The sequence below is a fragment of the Indicator indicator genome, chromosome 2, assembly GCF_027791375.1.
Source record: "Indicator indicator isolate 239-I01 chromosome 2, UM_Iind_1.1, whole genome shotgun sequence".
Taxonomy (NCBI): Eukaryota; Metazoa; Chordata; class Aves; order Piciformes; family Indicatoridae; genus Indicator; species Indicator indicator.
The window spans coordinates 30,334,677-30,344,594 of NC_072011.1; the positions used below are offsets into that span (position 1 = coordinate 30,334,677).

A 9,918-nucleotide genomic window follows, 5' to 3' on the forward strand; every position below is an offset into this window, starting at 1 on the left:
CCCCCGGTAGGGCCGCGGCGCGCTACGCCCTCACGCTGTGGCGGGCCCGAGCCCGCTTCGGCCACCCCCGCGGGTCCGCCGCGGCGGCCCCCACCTGCTTTGCCCTTAACGGGCCCGGCGATGCCGGGGGATTATTTCGCCCCGGCCGCGGGTGGTGGGGGGGCTCGGCAGACGCTCCTTATACGGCCAGTCCTGGCTCACCTGGGCCGCGGCCAGGAGCGCCTTCTTTGGGCAGCGCCGGGCCGGGGCCACGCCGGCCCCGACACCCAAATATGGCGACGGTCGGGGCCGCATTCCTGGGGGCCGGCCGCCGTCGCATCCCGCCGCGATAAAAGGCTCGGCGGCCGGCGGCCGGCCACGAGCTACCCGGCGAGGAGCGGGAGGCCTCTCTGTCAGTGGCCCGACGCGTGGAGTCCGCAGCCAGCCCAGGTAAGTCCCTGTCTCGCCGTCCTTTCCTTGCGGCTGCCAGTTGGCAGTGAGGCTCAGCCTGCACCCCTGTGCCCCCGCAGACAGCCGACACCATGTGCGACGAGGACGAGACCACTGCGCTCGTGTGTGACAATGGCTCTGGCCTGGTGAAGGCCGGCTTCGCCGGGGATGACGCCCCTAGGGCTGTGTTCCCCTCCATCGTGGGCCGCCCTCGCCACCAGGTACGGCGCTGTCCCCCTCTAAGCCTCCCCTCAAGCTCTGACGCAGCGATGGCCGCGGGTTCCTGCTGCCTCCCAGTCCTCTGTGTGGAGAGAGGATGCCTGGCCTGCTGCGGAGCCTCCTGCTGCCGCCCGTAGATAGGTCGCTGATCGCCCCCCACTCCTTTCCTTCAGGGCGTCATGGTGGGTATGGGTCAGAAGGACTCCTATGTAGGCGATGAAGCCCAGAGCAAGAGAGGTATCCTGACCCTGAAGTACCCCATTGAACATGGTATCATCACAAACTGGGACGACATGGAGAAGATCTGGCACCACACCTTCTACAATGAACTGCGTGTCGCCCCTGAGGAGCACCCCACCCTGCTCACTGAGGCTCCTCTTAACCCTAAAGCCAACCGTGAAAAGATGACCCAAATCATGTTTGAGACCTTCAACGTCCCTGCCATGTATGTGGCCATCCAGGCTGTGCTGTCCCTGTATGCCTCTGGCCGTACCACTGGTGAGTGCAAGTGTCCTAACGGCCCTTTTCCCCAAGAAAGGATGCCCAGGACTGTTTCCTACTCTGCTGCAGGGCGCTTTGTGGGCTGCATCTCAGGTGGCTACTTCTCATTTTCCCAGGTATCGTGCTGGACTCTGGTGATGGTGTGACACACAATGTCCCCATCTATGAAGGGTATGCCCTGCCCCATGCCATCATGCGCTTGGATCTGGCTGGCCGTGACCTCACTGACTACCTGATGAAGATCCTGACTGAGCGTGGCTATTCCTTCGTCACCACAGGTAAGCACTATTCCCTTCTCCAAAATATTCCTGTGTCCAACCTTTGCATCTCCAGGGCTGCTGCAATGTCTTGCCCCATTGCAAGCCTCATGAGCGTTCCCTGTTGGAAGTTTGCATATAGCTGAGGGTCTCAAGTTCCAACAGACCTATGAAAGATGCAAGCATTCCCTGTTCCTCCTTTGCAATCACCAATACCTTTGCTTCCCCCTGACAGCTGAACGTGAGATTGTCCGTGATATCAAGGAGAAGCTGTGCTATGTGGCGCTGGACTTTGAGAACGAGATGGCCACCGCTGCCTCTTCCTCCTCCCTTGAAAAGAGCTATGAGCTGCCTGATGGACAGGTCATCACCATTGGGAATGAACGTTTCCGTTGCCCAGAAACCCTCTTCCAGCCTTCCTTCATTGGTGTGTGTGCCCCCCTCCCTCTCTTGTCCTCTGCCATCTCTTCCCTCTCTCCTGAGTCCTCCCACAGAGCTCTTGCTTTGTGTTTAACTTGTGCCTGCTTTTCTTCCCTTCCCTGCTCCCAGGTATGGAGTCTGCAGGGATCCATGAGACAACCTACAACAGCATCATGAAGTGCGACATTGACATCAGGAAGGACCTGTATGCCAACAATGTCATGTCTGGGGGTACCACCATGTACCCAGGTATTGCTGACCGCATGCAAAAGGAGATCACAGCTCTGGCCCCCAGCACAATGAAGATCAAGGTAAGGTTGGAGCATGAAGGACACAGGCGTGGGAGCAGCCTTCTTCTGTCTGCCACCTGCAGTGGTTGCTTGTTTACTGATCTCAATTCTCCTGTCTTTTTCCTAGATCATTGCCCCACCTGAGCGCAAGTACTCTGTCTGGATTGGTGGCTCTATCCTGGCCTCCCTGTCCACTTTCCAGCAGATGTGGATCACAAAGCAGGAATATGATGAGGCTGGCCCATCCATTGTCCACCGTAAATGCTTCTAAACATGTTTACGTGATCACTCTGCCAACCATGCTCAGGATGACAACCTTCTAGGTTGCAGGCTGCCCTGGACCTGCAACAGCCATGTAACTTTCTATTTTGTAACAATTTCTGGTTACTGTTGCTGCAAAGCTCCAGCTGACACAATGTATGTAAAGTGTACATAAATTAATTTATTTTACCTCACTTTGTTTGTTTTTAAAACCAATGCCCCATGGAAGGAAACAAAAAACTTCAAGAAGCATTAAATCATCAGTCATTCTGTCTTACTCCTAATGTGGCTTTTTGTCATCATTTGCTTGTATTCTTCCATCACTTGCTGATGGAGAGTGTCATCTAACAGTGAGAGCAGTGGGTGGTGGGGTTGGAGCTCCCTAGACAGGATGAGGACTGGGGTGGGGACAAGACAGCAGCTAGAGGATCCAGCTCTGCGTGACTTAACATGGGTTGTTAACATCTTGGTGGTGCTGAGAGCAACCCAGAGGTCTCTGTGTGTTGCATCAGGTCACTGCAAGGTGGGTGCCTGCTGCTCAGCAACATTCTCTGCTAGACCCACAAGGGCAAAGCTTACCTGGAACTTTAGCTTGTAAAGGATTTCTTTGTCTTAGCCTGCCAAAAATGTAGCCCTGCCCTGCTGGTGCAGCTTCAAGGCATGATGAACAGAGGCAGGGCCAGGACTGTTGGAAGGTGGGGGGGCAGGGTAAATAAAGAGCTTTCCATTCCACTTATGGGAAACCCACCCACCATCAGGCTGTCCTTGGGGGCTGAGGGCAGCCAGGGCCACTTCTTCACCTGCCCTGACATGCTTGCTCTTGCCAGTGAGGGGCTGCCTGGAAAGGGAACATCCTGTCCTCTGCCCTCCCAAACCACTCCCATGGCCAGCTCCTTCACACAGGGATGCCCCAGCGACCTGAAGCAGAACTCTTTAAGAACTTTCCTCTGCCTCAGGCGTTTGCCTGGAATTTTTGCCAGTGAGGAGGCAGAGCATGGTGAGAGAGGGGGAAGCTGCCCCTGCTTATCTCACTACCCAGATGGGGGTTTTGGGACACCCCCTTTGTTGTCCCCACCCCTATCCCACCAGGTTCTCAGCTCCCTCAGGAAGATACCCTAAAGCCCTGCCAAGGCTTGGCACAACTCCCCATGTCAGGACACATGCACAGGAGCAGGCAGCCTTTGGAAGAGGACTTCTGGAACATAGGGCCTTGCTAGGAAAGCAGTGCTTGTGTTTCTGGGTGTCCCTCTACTGTGGGAGCCAGCAGTGCTGAGAAAAAAAGGGATTTTCAGCTGAACTTCTAACCCGGGAAAGTTTTTTTCCTGCTGTGATTATGCTAAGGGTGTACTTGTTTTGGCTTCTTTTTACCTGCATTAAAATGAGACCCGTATATGAGTACAATTTTGGTAGCCCTATCCCAAACAAAAAACCTTTGGGAGAAGCTTACTTGCTCCTTCCTTGATATCTGGGGAAAGGGAGGCCCCGGACAGCTCTAGGAGGTCCTGAGCCGAGTCCCATCTCTGAGTCACTGGAAGTGGACTGGAGAGCAGGGACATGATTGCTCCTTAAAAAGTGAGCATGCCAGGTGTGCAAGTTGTTGTGTAATGCCCCATATTTCATCTGACAGCTCTCTGTCAGGGTTTAGGGAGATGCTTAACTAATGTCACGTCCTCTGTACTTGACCCCTGATCTCAGGTTCAACTGTGGCTTAAGTGCTGTTACAATTTAGGACCTACTTCTGTTGTTTGATTAAAAAGCAATTTTAGAAGCACAGACAAAAGTTGTTAGAAAAGCAGCCTCATGGGTTAGACAGCACTTGCTCTGGGGTAGCAGTGCACTCAGTTTTTCCACCTGCATGATTAAAGTTAGGATCCTAAACCCACAACAGAAGAGGCTGACTTTCAGAGAGAGTGATGTTGAACCACCCACCCACCCTCCAGCCTGATCACAATCAGTGGGAGCAGGGAATGCTTGCTCCCCTCTGAATGAAGACCCAGATTTTGCAGTGCCAGACCTGGGTTTAGGACTGTTTGTGAGTGCAGCTGTGGGCAGAGGGCATTGCACAGGCACTGCCTCATGCAGGGAGGCTGCCGTACTACTGGCATCTTGCTGTCTGCTGTCTGTAACAGCAGCATTTTGTCTCATACAAACCCACAGCATCAGGTGTTCTTGATAGTGTCAATTTCATCCTGTTGAAGATAAGTGCCCAAAAATTGCATTTTTGCCACTGGGAAAAAAAAATAAAAAAGACTGGTTTGTTGTTTTTGTTACTCAATTGATGAACTGAGATGCAACAATTTTTCAAACCTATTCAGGCTTTAATTTCAAAACAAACCACATTTTTTAATCTGAAACGAGCCTTTTATTTGGGTTTGGTATTTTCAGCAACTGAAGACACGGGTTGTTTGGAAACAGGTGAGTTTGGTTTTCACATGGTTCACAAGCCCCAATGTTGGGAAGATATTTGGGAAATTTCACTTGTACACAGCAGTGTGGGTTTGACCTTCTTTGTCCGTTTCTCGATAATTTCATTACCCTCCCTGTGTCTGTAACAGTGCTGCTGGCGGCAGGCAGAAAATTGTCAGGACCAGCATCCGCGGTTTTGTTAGAAGCAAAGGAATAAATGTGATCGCAGAGGAGTAAAAAGGAGTAAGCGAGAAGGATGCAGGACGCCGGCCTGCCGTGGGAGGGCGGGTACAGTCAGAATGGTTCTTGCCTGCACCAATAGCATCCTTCGGGACTGCAGCTCACTGCTTGCTCCACAGCCTGCTACCTCTGCGACTCGACCAGTGCAGGACAACCCTCCGCAGCTTGGCTTTGCAGTTGCACGCTGTGGACAACTCGAGAAGCTGCTCCGGATGCAAATATAACCAAGAGATAGAAAAACATGGAGAAAGAGTCCTAGAGTGGACAAAAACTAACTGGGGCTGTTTAAATGAGCTTGGGAAGCACAGTCATGACTACTTGTTGAAATAAGATTCCTTAAGGGCTGCAGATGTCAAGGCAATTGGCGACACAGTTTAAGAAGCTAAGTAACAGAGAAAACCTGGGTTCTGAGGAGCAGGTTTGAAGTAGCCTCTCAGCAGAAGGACAAAGGGAATCCTGGAAAAGATGAGAAGGTGCTTCCTAATTTCGTGTGCTAATGTGCTTTGCACAGAGTGCACAATGTGGCCTAGGACAGGCTACCTCCCACAAAATGTCATGGCTCTGTCCCATGTTTGGGAAAGGGAACTGGCACCTTGACACATTTCTCCTTTTGGCCTCCAAAACTGCAGAAACAAAAAGCACTTTGGCCTATAGTATTTAATGGGGTTGGCTTTGCTGAGAGGACCCAAACAGCCCCTCATCTCCAACACCAGTGCAGTTCCACTACATACTCTGTTAATTGTGAATCTCCCATGGGCATTTGGCCAGTTATATTTATTCAATGAAATTTAGTAAAAAGGCAAAACAGAGGACACTTGAAAATTACAATTATTTTTTCACAGGAAACTCCTAAGCAACTCTTTGGCAATCTTTAATTTTGAAAGTGAAACATTGAAACAAATCTCTTCAAAGAACATGCTCTTATTTTATAGGAAATTTGTTTGTTGTTTCTATTTTATTAATCCCCAGACAAATTTAATCAAATTATACATTGCCTATTAGGCTTCCTTTTTTTTTTTTTCCTAGAACTGCAGGCAGCTTTGGGGATGTTCCCTCAGTCCCTCAGGGGCAGAACAGCCTTTGAGGGGACCAAAAAGTTCCAGCTTGAAGCCTAAGGAATTAGTTGTAATTGCAGCTGGGAAATGCTCTAGCTTTTATTTATTCAGGATTTGAAAAACAATGCAGCTTCCAATTGCTATGCAGTAGGGACAGCTGGGAGTATTTAGGCTCCCTGGGGGGTGATTGAATCCCCATCCCTGAAGGTGTTTAAAAGACACATAAATGTGGTGCTAAGGGACTTCATGTAGCACCAGACTTGGTAGAATTTGGTAGTGATGATTTTAAATGTCTTTTCCAAATGAAGTGATTCTGTGATTCTACAGCTCTATTGCTGATTGCCACAGGGGATGTGTGCTGTGTGTGGCTGAGATGATCAGATGATGGAGAAATATTTTATTGCCCGGGGGGGACTCCTTCTTCCCCCTCCCAGGGCGTCCTGTCAACTTGGAAACTGCACTGCCCAGTGCAGAACTGGAGACATCAGCGTGAAAACCCGCAGCACTTCCCCTGCTTGCAGAGATCACAGCCAAACTCTGTCTTGTCTTGGCTGCTCAGTCCTGTGCTCCAAAACTAAAGAATGAGGCTCAGCAGCAGCTCTGGCCACTGTTGTTCAGGGAGTGCCACAGGCAGCCCGGGAATGAGCCTCTCTGTAACCCCAACTCAGGAAGCTGTGTATATATAGATCTCTGGAAGCAGCTTTCTTCCTTGGCACATCCCTCCCACCCTTAATACCCTCCAAACATGTTCTCCGTGCCCCCCTGTGCCCTCACTGCTTGGCTTCCAGCAGCTTCTCTCCCTTCCAGGAAAAACAAGGCTTTACAGATGAGAAATCTCAGCTGGGAAAAGAGGGAGGACAACCTTATAAAAAGGCTTTCACACATGCTCAGGGATGAGCAGCCTGAAGCTAGGGACAACAGGCATCAGACCTTGACCCTGGCTCACAGAAGCATGAGGACCTGAGCTGTATTTGCAGAGGAGCTAATGCCTCCTAGCTCTTCTAGTTAGGTTGTCCTCTTTCACCAAAGCAGTAATGCTGCAAGTAGGTATCCAAGTACAAGAGTGTATGAGGACCTCTGTATGGATACAGCTCTGTCCTTTTCCCAGAAGGAGGTCTGCCCTGGTGCCAAACACATGCAGACAGGGGCAAGGGTGCTCTCACAAAGAATGCTGCAGAAGTTTCAGGAAATAGTGGCCCTTCATGTCACCCCTACTAGTCCCTCAGACACAGACATCACCTGATCTGTTTGAGTACAAAACAAAATGAGTTTACATTGGCCATTGGCATGAACAGTGGCCAGTGATGAGCTTAGATTGTTGGTGTTGCATTGTTTAGGACAGTGCTGGCAAGGGGACACCCTCCCCTCCCAGAGCAGAGGAAGGTTTGGTCACCAGTATTGTGCAACATGCAGTGTTGCCAGCCTTGTTGGGGGAGCAGACAATGACAGGACAGTCCTGGCCTTCCCAAATCTCCCTGTGACTGCAGAGAGATGGCTGTCTGCCGAAGGAGGAATGAGGGCTGTGCAACTGGATCAGGAACGAAGCACATCAACCCAAAAGAGGACAACAAGGTTTACCAGGGCAACTGTATTTGCTTTGTAAGATTTAAAAAATCCTCTTTAGCAACCATAATCACAAAGAATGGTTAAAATAACAGAGGCATGAGGGTCTAAACCAGTTTTAGATTGCTAGCAATGAACAATGCTGTCACTGGGCTATCTGCCTGGGGAGTACAACCAAAGGGCACAGCGGGGAGCTCTGCGTGCTCCGCAGCACATCCCATACTGGAAAGTAAGCGTGGTCCAAATGCTGAGACTGTCCACTTTCTTGCCATGAATTATTTGGAGTGCTTGCATGGGGACTGAAGCACTTTTCAAGAGCCTTATCAGAACAGGATATTTCTTCTGTAAGTATTTTTCATCCTGGGAAACCTTAACCCCTGAGGAGCCAACAGAAAGCTAGCAGAGCTCCCTAACACAAATAATTTTGAAGTAGCAATAATGTTGTTCTTACCTCATCCATTTTTTTTAATTATTATTGTTATTTTTGTTAGCCCACTGAAGCTAGCCCATCCTGGCTGAGACAGCATGGTCAAGTGGCTATGATTCCCACTGTTCACGTGAGGGGTTAAATGCTAGGCAAGTTAATGAAGATTGATATGCTTAGACAGCAAAATATGGCATCAAGCGGAACTTGGTGCTAAAATCCAAAGTCCAAGTTTAAAAGTGTGTTATTTAATCCCTGAGGTGCTTACCTTCTGCTAACATCTTGGTTTATTTTTTTCTTACCACCTGCTGCACATGTTCCTGTGTGAAGAAGCAACTGATGTAACTCCTGTCACATCTTGACTGGTATTCAGAAACCAGGTGTAGCTCTGCCCAAACTGGAGGTGCTTGGTTTCTTTATCAGCTGCAGCTTCCCACAGCAAAGGCTGCAGCAGGACTCCCTGTAGACAGCCCAGGGAGCACACCTGCTGAATGTGCATCATTGTTTAAAAATAAAAGAAGAGCGAGGAATAACATGCAAAATATTGCAAGGTCAGCAGATGGCACGAGGAGGACTCATGCCTGGGCAGGGAGGGGGTGGTCTGGACAAGGACAGGACAAGTACTGAAAGCTGTGGACACAAAAGCATGGCCACGTAAGGAGAAGACATCTGGGATGATCTGCAGCACAAGAATGACGGAGAAGGCTCTCAGGGGTCTTGTACTGACATGGCACTCAGTATTAATTTTTATTACTCGTGCAGGTTAGATGTGACCTATGCCAGCACTGCAGTAAAGTTTCATCCTATTTATCCAGTCTTGGATACCCTCTGCTGGGTTAGACAAACCCTTGATTTAAGGATTTGCAAACATGCTGGAGTTGATTCATTCCAGTAATCCTCACTGAAGCTGCTGAGAGGACAAAGGATTTGGTTATTGTTTTAAGTGCTTGCATGATCATGTCCCAGATTAAGAAATAAAGCCATAGCAATAAAAGCAATCTCAGGAGAAAGCAGAAGGGAAGAAAAAGGAATAACTAATGTTACTGCTCTAAGTTCAGATCCTGGAATGACTTGAGGCCATGAAATGTGTAAATTTATGTGTTTAATCTATGCCTGTTCTGTAGTGATTTTTCTTGCTGATTTTATAAGTCATATCTAATTTTCCCTATTTTTTAATGGAAGAATCAGTCTGAGTTAAGGACTGGCTGACTAAGTGAGGGTAAAGAAAAAAGCTGAAAAGTAGTAAGATCCAAATCCAGACCACAGGGATTCTGTAGGAGTAGCAGCTTAAACAAATAAGGTACATGAGTGAAAAATAAAAGCAGTTAAGGAGGAAATGTTGTATGATGTAACTGTCATCCCACTGGCTTTGGACTGGGAAAGACTGATGAGTTGCAGAGCTGGAAGTGACAGCAGGCTCGAGCATCAAGGAAGTATTTTTGCTTTCCAACTTTGGTTTCTCTGTGACCAGTGAGAGAGTAAGCGGCTTCTGAGTTGGAGAAATCGTGTAAACACAGTGATGGCACATGGGAGTGGTTTTTTTATATGGTAAGTTTAATGATGAGCAGAGGTTGGTATTGTTAAATGAATATTTAAAGCAAATGTCTGATAAGTTCTTCACTGGCAGTTTGACTTGTGAATCATGTTGCACAGTCCCCCAGCCATGCCCCTCTCTATTTATAAAGTCATGCCTTACTATATCTGACTCGCTAAATAAGTCCTCCAAACTGCCAAAGAGATTCTGGTGGTGTACTATGGGATGCAGGGAATAATTTAGAAGAGTAAGGGAAGTTAGAAAGGACCTGGTAAATCTCTGCACGCTTTCTGAAGAGCAGAGCTAATGTGCTATTTGG

At 49.0% G+C, this 9,918-nt stretch overlaps 1 protein-coding gene across 4 annotated transcripts; it reads left to right on the plus strand.

The window, feature by feature from the left end:
* The first annotated feature begins 521 nt into the window (after positions 1 to 521).
* On the plus strand, positions 522 to 2,647 carry ACTA1 (actin alpha 1, skeletal muscle). Of its 4 annotated transcripts, XM_054395400.1 has the most exons (7): positions 522 to 650; positions 822 to 948; positions 1,060 to 1,146; positions 1,266 to 1,427; positions 1,642 to 1,833; positions 1,956 to 2,137; positions 2,244 to 2,647. In XM_054395400.1, the coding sequence occupies exons 1-7, from the start codon at positions 522 to 524 to the stop codon at positions 2,385 to 2,387; spliced, it is 1,023 nt and encodes a 340-aa protein (XP_054251375.1). In that variant the 3' UTR covers positions 2,388 to 2,647. The 4 variants fall into 4 exon arrangements, with proteins under 4 accessions (XP_054251375.1, XP_054251360.1, XP_054251367.1 ...); XM_054395385.1 differs by having other exon boundaries at positions 822 to 1,146; XM_054395392.1 differs by lacking the exon at positions 822 to 948 and having other exon boundaries at positions 951 to 1,146.
* Positions 2,648 to 9,918: the final 7,271 nt, after the last annotated feature.

Excerpts from the sequence above, each read along its gene's own strand:
- ACTA1 (XM_054395385.1), top strand. The coding sequence starts at position 522 with ATGTGCGACGAGGACGAGACCACTGCGCTCGTGTGTGACAATGGCTCT. Across the intron at positions 651-821 it reads TGGGCCGCCCTCGCCACCAG|GGCGTCATGGTGGGTATGGG; the intron begins GTACGGCGCTGT and ends CCTTTCCTTCAG. Across the intron at positions 1,428-1,641 it reads CTATTCCTTCGTCACCACAG|CTGAACGTGAGATTGTCCGT; the intron begins GTAAGCACTATT and ends TCCCCCTGACAG.